This window comes from Nothobranchius furzeri, chromosome 12 (genome assembly GCF_043380555.1).
Source record: "Nothobranchius furzeri strain GRZ-AD chromosome 12, NfurGRZ-RIMD1, whole genome shotgun sequence".
NCBI classification, from domain to species: domain Eukaryota; kingdom Metazoa; phylum Chordata; class Actinopteri; order Cyprinodontiformes; family Nothobranchiidae; genus Nothobranchius; species Nothobranchius furzeri.
Window position 1 is genome coordinate 55,598,930 of NC_091752.1, and position 20,180 is coordinate 55,619,109.

At 46.0% G+C, this 20,180-nt stretch overlaps 1 protein-coding gene across 1 annotated transcript; it reads right to left on the reverse strand.

Moving 5' to 3' along the window:
• Positions 1-1,472: 1,472 nt before the first annotated feature.
• On the reverse strand, positions 1,473-18,816 carry LOC107376548 (testis-expressed protein 2). Its single transcript, XM_015945695.3, has 12 exons — positions 18,275-18,816; positions 7,495-8,699; positions 6,775-6,975; positions 5,643-5,922; positions 5,369-5,541; positions 5,081-5,272; positions 4,487-4,586; positions 2,721-2,853; positions 2,478-2,615; positions 2,175-2,384; positions 1,957-2,077; positions 1,473-1,854 (listed from the first exon to the last, which is right to left on the reverse strand). Exons 2-12 carry the CDS (start codon positions 8,599-8,601, stop codon positions 1,708-1,710), a joined length of 2,802 nt encoding a protein of 933 aa, XP_015801181.3. The 5' UTR covers positions 8,602-8,699; positions 18,275-18,816; the 3' UTR covers positions 1,473-1,707.
• Positions 18,817-20,180: the final 1,364 nt, after the last annotated feature.

A 20,180-nucleotide genomic window follows, 5' to 3' on the forward strand; every position in this document is an offset into this window, starting at 1 on the left:
CTGCCAGTGTAACCCGGGGCAGCTGTGGCTACAATGTAGCTCATCACCACCAGGGTGTGAATGTGTGTGAATGAGTGAATGGCTGATTGTGTTGTAAAGTGCCTTGGGGGTTCCAGGACTCTAGAAGGCGCTATATCAATTATAGGCCATTTACCATATGGCTTGTTGGGAGTGGCTGAATATTTTAATTTTATTTGTGTTTTTGGATTTCTATACAATAATTCAAACACATTTTAGATTTTTAAAATTTTACTTCACAGAGAAATCCAGCAGTCACCATGCAACATGACTGCTGGTTTAAGCATTGCTGGAAAGACGGACGGATAAAGAATTTACTCAAACTGCATTACCATAACCTTAAATCTCCAAGGTGTCAAAGCGAACCCGCCAATGCTTGGTCTCCAAGAACGAGGCTCTGCAGGTCCTCAGAAAGGACCTGGAGTATCCCGTGTGTGAGGCCAGAAAACAATATTCTGGTGGCCTCCTTAAAGTAATCTGGTTGGATGCAGATTCTGTGAAATCGCAGTAACTATGATTTGATGAGGCCTGCATATGTGTATGTGCATATATGTGTTTTGGATGGTAACTGGATTTGAATAGAAGTGTGTGTGCGTTTGTAGGCTTCAAATAGACTTTGATATCCTATTTGTGTGTCGTCTGAAATTGTGGGCCTTTAAATGTTGTGGTGTCTAGGAAGTCAATTTAATGGGGACTGGTACTGGATTTGAGTGTGATTGAGGGGTGGTGTGAGTTTAGGGTCTGGAAGAACTGATGGAAGTCCTCTCCTGAGTGAGTCCAAACCCCCACAGATGCCATCCAGGTACTTGTAATAGTACAGGGGCTTTTGGGGGCATTTGCTGAGAGCCTCTGTCTCCCACTGTGCCACGAATGTTTGCACATGCACGCACAGCGGAAGGGTTTCATATCCCTCCCGCCGTCTCCGAGGTGTCGAAGTGACCCCTGAACGCAAAGAAAACCCATCCACCAGTATCCCTGGGGTCAAATGTAGCTGGGTTAGGCATAAATTCAGTTACTAAAAGGAATGGAAGGCAATATAAGTTCTAAAATGGATAGAAATACAAAATTGTGTGTGTGTGTGTGTGCGCGCGTGTACTTGTCTTTGTGGGTTTAAGTGGACAAATTTAAAAAATAACCTGTTTTGTGTGGATGGACTTTTTCTGTCGGGTCCTGCTCATGGGCTGAAGCCAAACATTTGACCCCGGTACACTGGTGGATGACATTTCTCTGCGCGCGCGCACACACACACGCACACGCACACACACACACACACACACACACACACACACACACACACACACACACACACACACACACACACACACACACACACACACACTAAATCACATCAGGGTCAAATGTACCCTGAGCGCTGTTTACAGTAAGAGCATGGACAGCGGGAGGGTTAAAAAGGCTCTAACAGCATCAGCATCTTCATTTATGCATCCAGATTTTATTATTCTATTGCACCAAATCCATGACTTTAAAGGAGGATTTCAGTCACAAACATCGCAGCTGGAGGTGCTATCTCTGTCTCACTGCTGATCTCAGACCAGCCTCAGAAGGAATCTATCCTGCTCTGGTTACACTGAAGATCTCCAGGGTGACCACAAAGCAGCAGAGTCCATCAATTCATCATAACAGCTGCACAACAGCTATGTCTCTCCAACACGACACCTGCAGCCTCCACTACTCTGACAGGTACTCCTGAGACTCCACAGAGGACTGCTGGGATGAAGAATGAACTGAGGAATGTTGGGATGCAGGTGGGATGTCCATGCCTGATGTCATCAGAGGCAGGTATAGATCGTCCATGTTGGGCATGACAAAAACCTTCTGTTGAGAGTTGAAAGAAAACACAATGTGTTTGATGATTAATGCAGATTGGTGAATCCACCTTGAGATTTATGTGGCAAACGGACTCGCTGATAGACTGACCTGAAACTCACACTGCAGTTTTTTCTCGATCCACTCAGTCACATGAGTGAAGGTGACCTCCCTCTCTCCAAGCATGGGCCGCACGTGAAGGTCTAACCTGGGTGGCACTCGGAAACTGTACCTGAAGCACAACAACCCTTACATACATGGGAGAAATGCAGCTTGAGGGGAATTATTTTATTATTTAAAATGAAATAGGGGAAAGAACTGTACTGTACCAGATCCTATCTGTAGGTGGAGGAGGAATGTTGACAGCCAGAGTTCCAGAAAGCTCCTGGACTTCAACACTGAGCATCAGCGGCATGTTGGAGAACTCGGTGATCTTCTTCCTAATGTACTCATTTTCTGCAGCCTTCTGGAAGTACTTGGATTTAGCAATTTTGTCCACAAATCTGAGGATTTTCCTTCCTGTGCTTCCACCTGCATGCCTATGAAGGATATGGAGGACATGTTACTTTACCAATTCTGACTGAATATGTGAATTTCTGTAACAGAAAACACAGATGAAGTTGCAAATTTACCCATCAGCCGCTGCAAGAGAGTTTTTGTCTCCCGGAGGCCCCTGTGACTCAGATGGGAGTACTTCCTCTTCGTCAGAAGATCCTGCACTGGAAGACTCTTCATCACTGTCAGCTAATATGCACAGCCTGGGCTTGGAGCTGAAAAACACACCAGTAGACACCGTGAGGTCTATACCCATTTATTCTTCCCCGCCAGTACGCTTGTGACACTTTTTCCCTCCGTGGAACTAAAACGGGCCTCACCCCTCAGGCAGAGTCTCTGGAAAGCTCTGAGCTTCACCCTCTCCATCTTTACCCAGCTTATAAAGGTTCATCTTAGTCTCCAGGGTCATCTGAAGGCAGCCTGTGTACACCAACTCTAGCTCCAGCCACAAGCCTTGGAAGTGAAAACACAAGAAGGGATTTAACGAGGTAGCTAACAGCGAGCATTAGCAGGTTTTTGATTAAACTGTGTTTTGCACATAGATCAGTAACACTTAAAATCAACATGTTGCTGATGGCTAAGCTATTTAGGAGGCTTACTAATCAGATAATGGAGGACTGCTGCAGTGGGCACGAGCGTTTCTGTTGTGTAACAAATGAGATCATGGCCTCAGGTAACTGCTGGTGTCTTTTTTTTGTCTGACATATTAATGCATTTAGTGCAATGGTCTACGGATGTGTTTGGTGAAATAATGGGTTTCATTTTGTAACCTAAATACCATGTCTGCTCTAATCATTGGTTTCAGAATCAGAACAGTTTTACTGCAGTAAAACTGTCTTGGTTTACTTTCCTGAAAAACAATACAAACTTGCAATACGATTAACAAAAAACTAGGGAACTTTCCTCTGAGAACAGCAACACAGAAGGATGCTGACACCTAACTCCAGGGATGCCATCTTTTCCTAACTGCTAGGAGTGATTAGGGGGTGTTCTGGTGTAGGTACCGGATCTGCTCGGGCTGCCAGAGCGGCTCGGGTTCCTGCGCCTTCTGATGACGTCTGTTCATTTTTATTTGTTCAATAGAAACTTTAATTTACATTTTGCCGCATTTCATCAATTGGAATTTACCGGAGGACCATCGACGTCTGAGGAGTCACGCCGAGGTCGCATGCCTTCTGCTCGAGAGGCGACATTTACAGTAATGTTTTTTAAAACTAGCAACAGTCACAACAATATTGTGTAAGACTACCCTGAAATGTACGTGTATACTGCCCCCTAGTGCCAGGAAACTACACTTTTCCACTTTAAGACCCACTACTAATTCATTGTTAGCATTGTTAGCTCAACGGTAACCTCTAGCCTGCTTCACCAATATTAGGGTAAAACAAAAAGATAGTGTGGCTTCGTATGATTGGAATATACTTGCCTTTTAAGGCGCGTACGGGTGTTTAAAATGGCTGCCTCGCGTAACTTGCACTGTAGCGTTGTAGTGCGCGTGCTCCGAATGCTGCAATATACAAGTGACCAGAAGGTGGAGTTGGCAAAACAAGTAAGACACATTTGCCATGGCCACTCCGTCACTGGTTTAGAGGTCTTTCATACTATCTGGTGTATTCTTTTCTGCCGTGATTTCAAAATTAAACAGTTATGGCGCTTTCACATCTGGGCCAGCACGGACCAGACTGGGTAGCCTTTAAAGTGTTCACATCTAGGTGGTCTTGTATTTTTCCGTGCTCAACCGGCCGGTTGTTCGGCCTACATACCAAGGTGGTCTGCTTCAGGCTGAACACACACACACACACACACACACACACACACACACACACACACACACACACACACACACACACACACACACACACACACACACACACACACACACACACGTGTATCAAATGTCCCACAGGCACTTTTTAATTATATATTTATAATTAATGTAAAATTATGGATATTGTTTTTAGTTTTCAGCAAGTTGTTTAAAAGGTTTCTTCCCATCAAATGTCTTTTTTTTAAATTATACGATATCTGGATCATTTATCTTCGCGCAAAGCATCATGTGAAGGCTCAAAACTGCAATCATTTGTACCTCTGCGGTCCAGTGTTGGCTTCGACGTGCTTAACACCTGAGGAAGGCAGGTGCCCATGTCCAGATCAGCCAGAGTCAGCTCATTCATGAAGTACGGTAGCTGTACAGTCAGAAGGAGCATCTTTAGTAGAGGTGATGTGATAGTTAAAAGACCTAAACAATTCAGTTAAACAGCTAGTTTGTGTCAATGTGTGTGCACCATGGAAATAAAATGGATGCTATGGGTCAAAGAGAACATAAAATAGGCTGGAGTGTGCTATGTTTTCGGTCTTTCACACATGCACGCACGCACGCGCGCACGCACGCACGCACACACACACACACACACGCACGCACGCACACACACACACACACACACACACACAAGTAGAGCTGCAGTGATTATGTGATGGTTGCAAAATCCTTTGACCTTGTGCACAAACTCCATCTTAACATATTTCGACCTAGAGATAAAGTCTGCAGAGCTCCATCCTCTTTACTCCCAGCTGATGAAAGAGCTGCGTCATTCGCTGTTACACTTTGAGTGATGTGGATAATTAAGTGAATAAAAATGGTCAGAAACATCCAATCCACTCCCGTCTCAGCCCTTCCCACCTTGATCTTGCTCAGCTTTTTCTGGATCCTGTGAGCAACCTGATCTGTCCAGTATCTCTCTCTAAGAAAGTCCCAGAAAATCCTTCCCACCAGGGAGTTTACCCAGGTGGGCTGACCCTCTGCAGAGCATCCCCCCGACTCAAATACTGCAGCAGCATCTACTCCAGCTTCACCTCCAGGGTTGTGTCGTAACTTTAACAAAAAAGGTGATGATTGAGATTTTGCATGAATTTAAAGTTTGTGAAATCTTGGATCTGATTTGAAGAGAACTGTTCAGCTTTATTTTACCTTATTGCAGGTTGAGGGGCTTCCTTCGTTACTGCAGGGTGTGGGGGTGGGGTCACATCCTTCTGAGCCAATCAGCAGAGCCATGTAGGCGTTGTAGTCCAGGAACGTTTTAACTGACAGGTCGAGGAGCTCCTCTGTGCCTTCTTTAACAGCTTCTCCACCACTCCGTGTTTCTGTGAGAGAGAAATGATAACGTATCACTAAAGCCATGATTTTTATATTTTAATAAAACATAAAGTATCCACTAGATTTATACCCCCACATCATCACAAACCTGTGCTCTCCTGACTGCTCACGACGCTCTGGGCTGCAGAGTTGGAGGCCGACACAAAGTGCTGGAACCACTCCTCTTTTTCTCTTCCAGTGCGACCAAACAAGTAGAGCATAACAGGAACCAGGTGGTCCAGGTCTGAGGGGTTCTCTGCCCTCTCTGTCTCCTTTTGCCCTTCAGCCAGACTCTCCTCACCCACCTCCCCTTCAGCTAGGGTGATGCAGATGGGGTACTTCTTGTTCCACATCCTCTTACGAGCTAAACCCTGCGGCATCAGAGACACCTGGGGGAACATGTGACAAAGAGGAGATCTTTTTGCAAGTAAAAATGATAAGAATGCCCAAATCATCACCATCCACCACCGTGCCAAAAGCTGGGATGAGCTTCCAGTATCAAAATAGAACTGAAGCACACTGACAAAGTTCCAGCTTTTAATTAGCAAACATGGCCGATGCTTTTGACACCATCATTTTTTCATTGGCTTTGGGAGTCTGGTCGGAAGCTCTGGAGCTGACATTGGGGTAATGTTGCTGAGGATGTTAAAGGTTTTCCACTCGACATTTTTCTGTTTAGAAAGCTAGACTTCAGATTGTTTGGAAGTGACCTTTAACCCTTCCCTCGTGACCCAACACTTTCATTCTCGTGTTAACATACGGCTGTATGCTCCAGACCAGAGAACTGCCCAAAGTCAGGTATTCAGCAGCACCTGGCTGCTACTTTCCCTCTCAGATCCTATAAAGCAATAAGCGTGTGTGCACTTCAGCTTTAATTGGAATCGTTTTAGAAACAGGAGAATACTTTTTATCACAATCTCATGCATAAAACATAAAAATTCGAATAAGGCATCATTTCTTATCTTTTTCTGAAATGAGATTTTGTTTAAATGAGATTGTTTTATGTTTATTCTGCGATCCTAATGAGAGTTAAAGCCTGCTTTAGTGGAGCCGGTGGGTGAACGTTAGTCAGATCATCATCACTCTGTCCTCCAGGTCTCTCATCTCCGTGTTAGATGACTATCTGGGTGCAGAGAGATGAGTGTGAGGACCTCTGGTGCAAGGTCACCTTCTCTTTTTACTTTGCCTCTCTTCTCCCCACGGGCAAACAAATTACATTTTCTTCTCTACAACACACTGACCGTACTGTTTGCCAGCTGATAGGTGTATGATTGTGAAAACACAGCCTCGTGAGCTGCCTCATCAAAAGACGCCCACCGGGGGACGTTGGCACGAGGGTAGGCCAGGTGCAGCCGGCTACCTTCCAGTTTCACATGAACAGAGTGAGTCATGGAGGGGTGGAAAGTCTCCGGGTCGTAGCTGTGAGCCTTGTTCATCCAGCCCTGACAGAAAAACACAAACTGATTCAATGAAATTTTACTGTTTGAGTCAAACTTCAGTAACATAGTGATAACAGGCTGGGTGTTAATTTCTCAGAGCAAAATGTAACACTACAGCTCAGCAGGAGGGGAAACATGAGCTGCAGCTGTCTCTGTCAACAGTAGAGGTGATAATCCTGATAAGCATGCTTTTATTGTGAAAGGCTGAGGTGCTTTTTATGCACAAATTCCTTTGTCATGATTGGTGTGACACTTTTCACATTGTCTCTATAAATATGCAAACACCGTTGCGGCAGGCTTATTTCTATGTAGCAAAAGGCGTTTAACAGCAAAGCAGAAAGAAGAAGCGGCAGCAAACCGTAACATTTACTCCTGGGACTGAAATGCTCGTTTCAGTATGTTAATATTAAAGTGCAAGTTAAAATAACGTCTGCATTTAAAGATGCCATGTTGACCTCCTGCACAGAAGTCTAATTTCAAATGTGAGTCTGAAAGTTCCTTTCCCCCTGATTACTGTATTACCTCGAGTATTTCTGTGCCTGTGAGGTTTCCGTCCAGCGGATCCACGGTCATGGTTCTGGCTCTGCTTCTGGACCCCCTATGTGCACGTCTTGGTGCGAACACGAACACGATCACCAAACCCAATAGGAAGCCACATGCTATCCCCACAGAAAGACCGGCCACATACGGGGGCAGGGGCAGCACAAAGAGCCCATAAGCCAAAAGGCCTACAGGCAGGAGCCAGTATAGAGGCAGAGCTGACCTACGCTGTGTCCTACTGGATCCGTTCTGGAGCTCCACCATCTGAGTCACATCACTGCGGGAGAAGATTTCCAGATGGGAGCGATGTTCTGTAACCAGTGTTTCCTTTTGGATCCTTTTGGGTGGAGTTTCACCTGCGGCTCTGTGCTCACTGTCCCTTCTCCTTCTCCACCTGAGATCAGGATCATCACTGGTACCAGTGCCCTCTCTTTCACAGCTGCCCTGAGAGGCTGGAGAGTCTCCTGAACCAGACCCCCTCATCTGCTTGGGGCTTCCAGAGCTCTCGTCCCCCATGATCTTACTCAGCATGCTCAGTGGATCCTGCATGGCCTCTGAGAACTTCCTCCTTGTGTCCTCTAACTCTGTGATCAGCGAGCTGCTCCGGGGTTCGGTGGGGGATGTGCTGCCTGTAGATGGAGGTGATGTCCAGTCCTCATTCTGGTCCAGTGTCTCTGATGCAGGCCTGTCCTCTGGGATCTTTGGATGTAAATGCAGCTTGGAGTCTGACTTGGAGAGATTGACCTCCGGCTCGACCCGGCGGGAAATTTCTGTGCTGAGGGACTTGACCAGGCTGAGGAGAGGCTTGCCTCTCAGGGTGCTGCTCTCTTTGGGCTTCAGCTCTGTGGAGGAGGACTTGACCAGCCCGGTGGTGATGATCAGGTCAGCTGATGATGCTGACAGATCAGATAAAGAGCCTGGGGACGAGGGGGAGTGGGGCAGGAAGGAAGGCTGGGAGCGCCGGCCTCGGTTCAGTTCCAGGCTGCAGTCAGGCCAGCGCTCCCTCGTTTGGGGTTTGTCTTTGGAAAAGGCCACAGAAGGGCTGTCGTCAAGGCGATTCAGGCTGAGGAAAAGTTTGCTCTCATCCATGATGACGACTAGTCAGGAGATAAAGTTAGGAGTGATTCATACGAACTGATGTTGCAATCTGAATCGAGGCATTGCTGTTGTTGTGGTCATACCAAACCCTGAAAGTATAAAGAGAAATAAAAAAGCTTGAAGCAAAAAATTGCATCTTTCAGATCTCATTTCTGTCATTTTGTCTCCCCTAAGTCAAAATTCCTACTTTTTCTGCACCTGCATACTTTACAAGTTCTGCAAAATCATTTAGCAATTATTCTGAAATTAAAACTGTTCTAAAACAATTAGACATGACCTTTAAAAGCACGCAGATCTATAAAAAGACACAATCAGACACGTATCATGGCAGGCTCAGTGATACGCGGCCAGCCGACAGACCTGCATGATCCGCACTCAAGAGTGGATTACCTGTAATCCTCCTAACTAAAGAGGCTTTTATATCAAGAAATGAACTCACTTGGGACACAAGTTTTAACTGAATCTGTGTGTTCTAGAAGTCATTTCCGTTAATATTATAAAAGCAACATAAACTGAGCATGCTAGCTCATGCATATGATGTCCTCACTTCTCTGCACAGAGATCATAAAGAGTCGATTAATTTTAGCATCAAGCTCATCGGGTTTTAAGTCTGATCTAATGAGCTGTGAGCGCTGCTTTGCTCCACGGTTCAGCTGCTGCAGACAGAGCTGCATCACCCTCATCAATATCTACTGGAGTCAGTTTGGTGTCCGCAGCCCAGAGGAGAGCAGAGTCAGCAGGGATTCTGGACGCTTTCACCGTTAAAATATTATATAACACTATGACAGATGAGGCAAAATCAGTTTTTCCCATGGGAGCAGAAATTTTTTCAAAATCATGAGTCCCATGATCCTTCCTATTTTTGATCTAGCTACTAATAATAAGCTTTACTGAAAATTCATGTTTATATGCTGAATATATGAGGAAGAAATCCTAGTTTTACTCCTTGGTGAAGCTAATATGTGTTTATAGTCGTCGTCTTCCTCCGCTTATCCGGGTCCGGGTCGCGGGGGCAGCATCCAACTAAGGAGCTCCAGACCGTCCTCTCCCCGGCCTTCTCCACCAGCTCCTCCGGCAGGACCCCAAGGCGTTCCCGGACCAGATTGGAGATGTAACCTTTCTAACGTGTCCTGGGTCGACCCGGGGGCCTCCTGCCGGCAGGACCTGCCCGAAACACCTCCCCAGGGAGGCGTCCAGGAGGCATCCTGACCAGATGCCCAAACCACCTCAACTGGCTCCTTTTGATCCGGAGGAGCAGCGGTTCTACTCCGAGTCCCTCCCGAATGTCTGGGCTCCTCACCATATCTCTAAGGCTGAGCCTGGCCACCCTACGGAGGAAACTCATTTTGGCCGTTTGTATCCGCGATCTCGTTCTGTCGGTCATTACCCAAAGCTCATGACCATAGGTGAGAATTGGGACGTAAATCGACCGGTAAATCGAGAGTCTGGCTTTCTGGCTCAGCTCCCTCTTCACCACGACAGATCGGCTCAGCGTCCGCATCACTGCAGATGCTGAACCAATCCGCCTGTCGATCTCCCGATCCCTCCTACCCTCACTTGTGAACAAGACCCCGAGATACCTAAACTCCTCCACTTGAGGTAGGACTTCTCCCCCGACCCGGAGTTGGCAAGCCACCCTTTTCCTGGTCAAGAACCATGGTCTCAGATTTGGAGGTGCTGATCCTCATCCTAGCCGCTTCACACTCGGCCGCGAACCTACCCAGCAAGAGCTGAGGGTCAGAGCTGGATGAAGCTAGGAGGACCACACTATCCGCAAAAAGCAGAGACGAGATTCTCCTGCCACCAAACTCGACACACTCCACACCACGGTTGCGCCTTGAAATTCTGTCCATAAAGGTAATGAACAGAACCGGTGACAAAGGGCAGCCCTGGCGGAGTCCAACCCTCACTGGGAACAGGTCCAACTTACTACCGGCTATGCGGAGTGTGATCCCCCTATAGTTGGAACATACCTTCAGGTCACCCTTATTAAAGTTGGGGACCACCACCCCGGTCTGCCACTCCACAGGAACTGCCCCCGATGACCACGCAATGTTGCAGAGACGTGTCAACCATGACAGCCCTACCACATCCATAGCCTTGAAATACCCAGGACAAACCTCATCCATCCCCGGGGCTCCGCTGCTGTGTATGTGTTTGACTACCTCAGCAACTTCTGCCCCCGAGATTGGACAGTCCATCCTCAGGTCTCCCGGCTCTGGTTCCTCCTCGGAATGCGCATAGGTGGGATTGAGGAGCTCCTCAAAGTATTCCTTCCACCGTCCGACTATAGCCCCAGTTGACGTCAGCAGCTCCCCATCCCCACTGTAAACAGTGTGAACGAGTTGATGCCTTCCTCTCCTGAGGCGCCGGACAGTTTGCCAGAACCTCTTTGGAGCCAATTGATAGTCTTTCTCCAAACTCCTCCCATGCCCGAGATTTTGCCTCGGCAACTGCCATTGCTGCACCCCGCTTGGCTATCCGGTACCTGTCTGCTGCCTCCGGAGACCCACAGACCAGCCACGCCCTGTAGGCCTCCTCCTTCAGCCTGACGGCTCCCTGAACCTCTGGTGTCCACCAGCGGGTACGGGGGTTGTCACCACGACTGGCACCGGCCACCTTGCGACCACAGCTAGCAACAGCCGCCTCAACAATCGCAGAGTGGAACAAGGCCCACTCGGAGTCAATTTCCCCCACTGCTCTCGGGATGCGGTCAAAGCTCTGCCGGAGGTGGGAGTTGAAGACCGTCTTAACAGGTTCTTCTGCCAGGCGTTCCCAGCAGACCCTCACTATGCGTTTGGGTCTGCCAGGTCTACGCGGCATCTTCCCCTGCCATCTGATCCAATTCACCACCAAGTGGTGATCAGTTGACAGCTCCGCTCCTCTCTTCACTCGGGTGTCCAAAACATACGGCCGCAGGCCAGATGATACGACTACAAAGTCTATCATCGACCTGCGACCTAGGCTGCCCTGGTACCAAGTGTACCGATGGGCATCCTTATGTTCGAACATGGTGTTCGTTATGGCTAAACTGCGGCTTGCACAGAAGTCCAATAACAAAACACCACTCGAGTTCAGATCAGGCAGGCTGTTCCTCCCAATCACACCCCTCCAGGTCAAGCTGTCATTGCCCAAGTGAGCACTGAAGTCCCCCAGCAGGACAATGGAGTCCCCTGATGGAGCACTATCTAGCACTCGTCCCAGGGACTCCAAAAAGGGTGGGTACTCTGAACTGATATTTGGCCCATAAGCACAAACAACAGTCAGGACCCATTCCCCGACCCGAAGGCACAGGGAAGCTACCCTCTCGTCCCCCGGGGTAAACCCCAACACACAGGCAGAGAGTCTTGGGGCTAACAAAAAGCCAACCCCAGCCCTCCACCTCTCACCAGGAGCAACTCCAGCAAAGGAGAGTGTCCAACCCCTCTCAAGGACTTGGGTTCCAGAGCCAATGCTATGTGTCGAGGTGAGTCCGACTATATCTAGCCGGTACCGCTCAACCTCTGCCACAAGCTCCTGCTCCTTCCCCGCCAGCGAGGTGACGTTCCATGTCCCAAAAACCAGTTTTCTTGTCCGGGGATCGGACCGCCAAGGCTCCTGCCTTGGTCTGCCACCCGATCCACATTGCACCGGACCCTTCAAGTTCCTCCTGCGGGTGGTGGGTCCACAGTTGGATGAGCCCATGTATCCAGTTCGGGCTGGGCCCGGCCGGGCCCCGTGGGCGAAAGCCCGGCCACCAGGCGCTCGCTCACGTGCCCCAATCCGAGGCCTGGCTCCAGGGTGGGACCCCGGTAAACTTCCGGGCCGGGTACTCCGACTCTTTAACTTTACCTCCATGAAAGATCCTGTGAACCGTTCTTTGTCTCAACCTTCACCTAAGACCAATTTGTCATGGGAGACCCTACCAGGGGCACAAAGTGCCCCAGACAACATAGCTCCTAGGATCATTATGGCACTCAAACTCCTCCACCACGATAAGGTGACGGTTCAAGGAGGAGGTGTTTATAGTTGCAAAGAAAATCAATAAATGCAACAAAATGTGCAAAACACAGGAATAGTGAGTTTCCTTTTTTTTTTAAATAGTGAGTTTCCTTAAATAAACTCAGATAAACAAATGCTATTTTGTGTAATCATTTGTCTGAAAACAACCAAATGTTCATCTGTTGATACAAATAGGTGTCTACAGACAAAAAGGTTAAAAAACGTGCAGGTTGAAACCCAGATAGTTTGTTTCTGAGGCTGCAAAAGATAGGAAAGTTAATTTCTGCTGTTTGAATTCACACTGAACAAAAATATAAATGCAACACATTTGTTTTTGCTCCCCTTTTTCATGAGCTGAACTCAAACATCTGAAAATGTGTCTACATACTAAAGACCCATGACTCTCATTTATTGTTCTGAAATCTATCTACATGTGTGTGACCCCAAAATTCCACCATCTCCGCTCCGCTCCACCCCCGCCCTCCGCTGCCGCTTGCTTCCGAACTCAAATTATACTATACCCACACTGCAACGGCTCTGCTCCGATGCGGAGACCTGAGGTGTGCAAACAGGCAGGCGCAGGATTTTCGAGATCTTGCGATACAGTCCGAGCAATAAACGCGGAAGTTAGATCCAAACACCCGTTGTGTGGGAGAAGCATCGAAAAGAACTGTTTAATCTGCCCATCATTTGTGTTGAGAGATCAGCAGTGTTTGGATCAACAAAGTGTGACTACTTTTGATAGTGGAAACTGTATTTATGGCTTCTTTTTGTGCATTTAAAGTTCAACCGCCATTGATAGTTGTTAAAAGTTGTTAAACCTGTTCATATGAAACAAAAAACGCTTTTTGTTTATCGATTTATTGTGAAATAACAGAAGTTGTGCTTGCTCCCTTTCCTGTTGGGCAGTTGTGGTTTCTGTCCATTGACTGCAGAGGTGCTCCGGTGTCCGGCAAAAATAGAATCGATCCTATTTTTGCTGGATGGCGGAATGGCGGGCAGCGCACTGCACCGCACGGCCGCAGTAGTGGAACCGCTCTGATTGACTACAATGGGGCCGTTTTTGCTGCGGAGTTCGTGCCGGAGTGGTGCGCAGCGGAGCGGAGATAGCGGAATTTTGGGGTTAGTGAGCACTTTTCCTTTTACCAAGATAATCCATCTCACCTCACAGGTGTGGCATATCAAGGGGCTAATAAGACAGCAGGAATTATGTACAGGAGTGCCTTAGACAGCCCACAATAAAAGGACACCCTGACGTGCACAGTTTTGCTTTATGGAGGGTGGTGGGGCAGAAAGCCAGTCAGTATCTGGTGTGGCCACCATTTGCCTCACGCAGGGCAACATCTCTGTCACATAGAGTTGATCAGGTTGTTGATTGTGGCTTGTGGGATGTTGAGTCTACTCCTCTTCAATAGCTGTGAGAAGTTGCTGTCTTATATGTTGATCCAGAGCATCCCAAATATACTCAGTGGGTGACATGTCTGGTGAGTATGCTGGTCATGCAAGAACTGGGATGTTTTCAGCTTCCAGGAATTGTGTATTTTTGTAATTTGTATTTTGTAATTTGAATTGCTTTTATTGTTGATTTATTCAATATATTTACCTACAACTGTACCATGTTCAGCGCTTTGGGCTTCCTGACAGGGTTGCGGAAGGTGCTTTATAAATAAAGCTTTGATTGATTGATTGATTGATTGATTGATTGTGTACAGATCCTTGTATGGGGTTGTGTTATCATGCTGCAACATGAGGTGATGGTCATGGATGAATGGCACAACTCTGGGCCTCAGGATCTCATCATGGTATCACTGTGCAATCAAAATGCTATCAATAAAATACACCTGTGTTCGTTATCCATAACATGCACCTGCCCATATCAGTACCCCACCGCCACCATGGGCCACTCGTTCCACAACGTTGACATCAGCAAACCGCTCACCCACACAATGGCACAGATGCAGTCTGCCATCTGCCCTAAACAGTGAAATCTATTTTGTGTGGTCCAAATAGCAGGCCTAGTACACTACCAATTCTAAGCAAGCTATTGGAAAAAATTGTCTTTGAGCAAGGGCAAGATTATTTATCCAAAAATTATTTGATTACCATGTCAGCATGCATACAGATCTGGTCACTCCACCTGCACTGCATTAACTCAAATAGTGGACAGCTAGTTAACATCAATTGACAACTCCATGCTAGTGGGTACAATATTATTAGATTTCAGTGCTGCCTTTGATGTGATTGACCATGGAATTTTGATTTCCAAACTAATTAGTTATGGTTTTACCTCCTCTGCTATTAAATGGTTTAAAAGATATTTGTCAAGGAGATTTCAAAGAGTTTATTTTAATGGTGCATTATCTAAAAGTGAACCCCTGCAATGTGGTGTTCCTCAAAGAAGCGGTCTAGGGCCTCTGCTATTTTCGATTTTTACTAATGATATGCCGTATGTACTAACACAGGCTAAACTGACGATGTTTGCTGATGACTCAACTATATATTATGCTGCTCCCACATGCTTTGAGCTTCAACAAGTTTTGTCCATTAAAATGGACAGAGTATATAGTTGGATTGCTGGAAATAAATTAGTTTTAAATATTCCAAAAACATTGAGCATGATATTTAGTTCAAGGTACAGGTTATTAGCTAATCCCATATTGAATTTACAGGTGAATGGTCAGAATATACATCAAGTTAAAAAGGTAAAATTACTTGGACTTTGGCTTGATGGCTCACTGTCATGGTCTGACCACATCAACACTGTCGTAGCTAAGATGGGTAGAGCTGTTGCCCTAACATGCAAGTTTTCCCCATTTCTCAGCTCACATGATAATGATAAATGATAAATGACCCGCACTTGTATAGCGCCTCTCAGAGTAAGGACTCCAAAGCACTTTACACTACAGTGTATCAATCATCCATTCACACACACATTCACACACTGATGGTGATGAGCTACGATGTAGCCACAGCTGCCCTGGGGCGCACTGACAGAGGCGAGGCTGCAGAGCACAGGCGCCACCGGTCCCTCCGACCACCACCAGCAGGCAAGGTGGGTTAAGTGTCTTGCCCAAGGACACAACAACAGAATTCTCTGTCCGGAGCCGGGATCGAACCTGCAACCTTCCGATTACTGGACAACCCGATCAACCAGTTGAGCTACTGCTGCCCAATATATGTACACATATGCTTAGTCGTGTTGTTTGTACACTTGTTCAATGTCATTTGGATTACTGTTCAGCCATATGGTCAGCCGTGTCCAAAAGTCTTTTATGCTAACTACAGGTAGCTCAAAACAAGGCTGTGAGATTGGTTCTTGGTTGTCATCCAAGAACAAATACCAAAGATATGAATGACCATCTTTGCTGGCTAATGGTTAAGCAAAGACTATCTGCTAATATGTCATTTTTTTAAAGGATTATTGATACTAGAACACCAACAAGTTTTTATAACCACATAATTTTTTGTTCAAATGTGCATTCCAAATTTACTAGAGGGGCAAAGAACCGACAGATTAATTTGCCACAACCAAAGACTAATTATATGAAGAGAACTGTTCTGTTTAGATCAATTTTTTTGTGGAATAATCTTCCACTTGAGGTTAGGAAAAATAAGGATAAGTACAATTTCAAAAAGAAACTAAGATCGTACCTGTCTGCATAATTGTAACAATATCCTGATGAGTTAATTGAGGGGTTGTGTCATAATATACGTGTGCAATCTTATTTGCTGTTTGTTTTATGTTTATAAGATTTATTTTATTGTTTTGTTTTAATATTTGACAGTTTTTGTAATACAATGTGTGTAATGTAAGTGTTTTTAATGTATTATTTGGACCCCAGGAAGGCTGTCGAGTATCCGTCAGTTGATGGTGATATTTTATAAATAAAGAAATAAAACTGGGATTCAACTGTGAACAGAACGCCTCTCCAACGTGCCAAACACCATCAAATGTGAGTGTTTGCCCATTCAAGTCGGTTACAACGGACTGCAGTCAGGTCTAGACCCTGATGAGGACGATGAGCATGCAGATGAGCATCCCTGAGACGGTTTCTGACAGTTTGTGCAGAAATTCTCTGGTTATGCAAACCGATTGTTGCTGCAGCTGTCCGAGTGGCTAGTCTCAGGCGATCCTGGAGGTGAACATGCTGGATGTGAAGGTCCTGGGCTGGTGTAGTCACACGTGGTCTGCGGTTGTGAGGCCGGTTGGATGTACTGCCAAATTCTCTGAAACGCCTTTGGAGACAGCTTATGGTAGAGAAATGACCAATAATTCCACGGGCAACAGCTCTGGTGGACATTCCTGCAGTCAGCATGCCAATTGCACACTCCCTCAAAGGCTGCATCATCTGTGGCATTGTGCTGTTGCATCAAACTGCACATGTCAGGGTATCCTTTTATTGTGGGTAGTCTAAGGCACACCTGTACATTATTCATGCTGTCTAATCAGCCCCTTGATATGCCACAACTGTGAGGTGGGATGGATTATCTTGGTAAAGTAAAGTGCTCACTAACACACAAGTAGATGGATTTCAGAACAATATTATAGAATTATGTTTTTTTTTTGTATGTAGACATATTTTCAGATGTTTGAGTTCAGCTCACAAAAAATGAGAGCAAAAACAAAGTGTTGCATTTATATTTTTGTTCAGTGTAAAACAGGCTCCTGTTCTTAGCCATACTCAGGACTTTAAAATTTTAGTTTATAGGGTTAGGTCCCAGTAAAACTCAATTAATTATTTATGTTTGTGTTTCCCATAATTTGGAATAACTGACAATTTTGACTTTGAATGCCAAAATAAACTTTGTATCCATCCGTTTTCACTTTGGGACATATTTATGAGTTTATATTTCATAATAAGGACTTAGAAATGCTAAATTATTACTGATTTAGAAAGTCATAATTATGACGCAAAACTTTTAATTATAACTTCGCAAGTCATTATTATTGCACAAAATTTTACAATTTATTCATTTTCAATGGTCAAATGAAAATCGTAAGTCAAGAAAATATTTTATTAAAGACATTTTGCTTTAATAAACTCTCCTATTCTTGCATTTGCTTGCATCATGCATATTGCTACCCAAAAATTTTGCTCTGTCCTTTAGATAATTGAGATAATCAAAAGAAGAATGCATGACACTGATTTAAATTCAAATGATCCAGTAACAACATGGAGGAAGGGAAAGTGCTTAATCCTGCAGGTGTGATATGTTCTGTCCCAAATTCAGGTGATGCCAAAGCGGGTCTTTATTTTGCCTGTGTGAGCTGAACCTTGGGTATAGCTGAGTCAGACGTGAACACAGCCTCACTCCAGTCAGTTTGGTAACCCATATTTACGACTTTAGAGGAGAAAGCATGGTGAAAAGTGCAAACATTTTCACTTTTATCCTTTTAAATTATGACAAAACTGCAAATGTCCCATTCTGTGCACCTCTTGATCAGTGTTTGGATTAAGAGAGACAACAGGATAAAACTGGAACACAGATTTATTTTATAACATGATAAAAAAAGAAACACTGTGGTGCACCAGAAATACTAGAGCAAACAGAAAATCTGTAAAATGTTGTGACCCTGCTGTCTGAAGCATTTGCTACTGACAGAACTTTCACAGCTGAGAGTTTGATGTTAGAACATGCACTGTGACGCGGTTGCAGCAGTAATTAAAACAAGAATGCTTACCAGAATCAGGCAGATGCCTACTGGTGCTGGATGAGATCCAGGTGGAAGGGAGAATCGTTGTTCTGCAGAAACGCGCTTGAAAGCTGCAGTGTTGGTTCTGAATGCTGCAGAGCCCAGTGTGCTGCTGCTGCAGACTCCGGCAGCTGGCTGCAAATATGCACCCAGCTTCCCCATCAGAAGCTCGTCATAAACAAACTAATGCATGGAAAAAGTCCGCGGAAGAAATAAATCAGCTTTAAACCAAACGCACAAATAACATCGCACCGTTTGACGCCATCGGTTCCGACTGGTAAACCCAGCTAGCGGGGTGTGTAATGCCTTTACCTAGTCCTGTTGTAGAAGGGACGAGCATTTAAATCCAGATTAAGATGCGAGAGGTCACCGGTTAGTGGAGCTGCTCTTTGGCCATACTTTGGCGGGATTCTGACGCCAGAGTGATACAGGTAAACAGCAGCTTTTATCGGACACACCTGGGTGAGGAAGTTGAGGGCTTCCAGCCCCACCGTAATTCGAGCTCTGCTCCATGACCCCCCCCCACCCCCACCCCCGCGCGCGCCAACGTTATGAGAAAAAGGGACATCAATGAAATCAAATAATCATTATTGTTGGTGACGAAAACAACTCTGCTGCTTCCTAATGATGCATTTTTAACACTGGTGTTGTGTTATTGTAATAAGTTTTAATAAATGATAAAAATGCGACAAAAAGACTTGGAGGTCAACATTTCTATGAAATGATGAAACTTTTCACGTTTTCTGAAAGAAATAAGTTGGTTCAGGTTAAAGTTGGTTCAGGTTAAAGTTCATTTTTATTACATATAAAGTTAAAGAAAGGGGCTGTTCAGGTAGCTGCTGTTGATGGTAACCATCGGCATTAATATTATGGACATCTACTTTGCATAGACTCCAATGTCACTTTTTTGAGCCCAAATGGGAGGTGGCCACCACAGCCATTTTGACCGTGTCACAGGTTCCGTCAAGCCCAGACAATTCCAAAAAAGGGAAGAGAGGAGGAGCTGAGGGTGGGGCTGTAAGGCTGGGGTCGACGGACAACACCCGGTCGAACTAGCTATAAGCTAACCTGAAGCTAACCCAAAGCTAATGCGGAGGTGGGAGCTAAGCTAACGGAGGTAGCAACCTAGCTACAACCGGAGTTAACTGTGTACAACACCAGAGCTTCTGAGTCAGAGACACGCCAGGCTGACCGCTGGGTAAAACCGGGTGGAACACAGAGGTCTCCGGTCTCGGAGACCTCCACAAGCCGGCAGCCGTACAGCACACAGAAGCCGCGATCAGACAGATACGTCGAGCTGCTGGGAGAACCAGCAGTCAGCCCGCCGCAGCAATCAGAAGCCGCGATCAGACAGAGATGTGCCGAGCTGTGGGGATAAGTGGTGTATTTTGGCGGTTCTGGCTTGCTCTAAGAACCAGCCGTCAGCCCGCTGCAGCACACAGAAGCCTCGATCAGACAGATGCGCCGAGCTGCTGGGAGAACCAGCCGTCAGCCCTCCACAGCACACAGAAGCCGCAATCAGACAGCGATGCGCCGAGCTGCTGGGAGAACCAGCCGTCAGCCCGCGCAGCTAACGAGCCGCGATCAGACAGAGATGGACCGGGCTGCAGGGAGAAACAGCCGGCATTCCGGGTGGAAAACAGAGGTCTCCTGAGAGCTCCACAAGCCGATAGTCGGAACCCAGCTCCACCAACATGTTATATTTCAACCCATTTTCTAAAGTGCAGCATTATGTTAAATGCACTGAGTTTTACTCTATTACATTTAAATTTCATGGTTAAACAGTACATGTTAAAATCTAAGCTCAGCTCGGCAGTGACCTAAAATACATAAATATAATTTTACTTACCGAAAAAAATGGAGACTCCTTGGACGCTCTATGCCACAGCAAGTA

Bases quoted from the DNA above. Each gene is read 5' to 3' on its own strand.
- LOC107376548 (XM_015945695.3), bottom strand. From the start codon at position 8,601: ATGGATGAGAGCAAACTTTTCCTCAGCCTGAATCGCCTTGACGACAGC. The intron at 5,542-5,642 runs GTTTGTGATGAT...TCTCTCTCACAG, and splicing joins GAGCAGTCAGGAGAGCACAG to AAACACGGAGTGGTGGAGAA. The intron at 5,273-5,368 runs GTAAAATAAAGC...TTTTTGTTAAAG, and splicing joins GCCCCTCAACCTGCAATAAG to TTACGACACAACCCTGGAGG.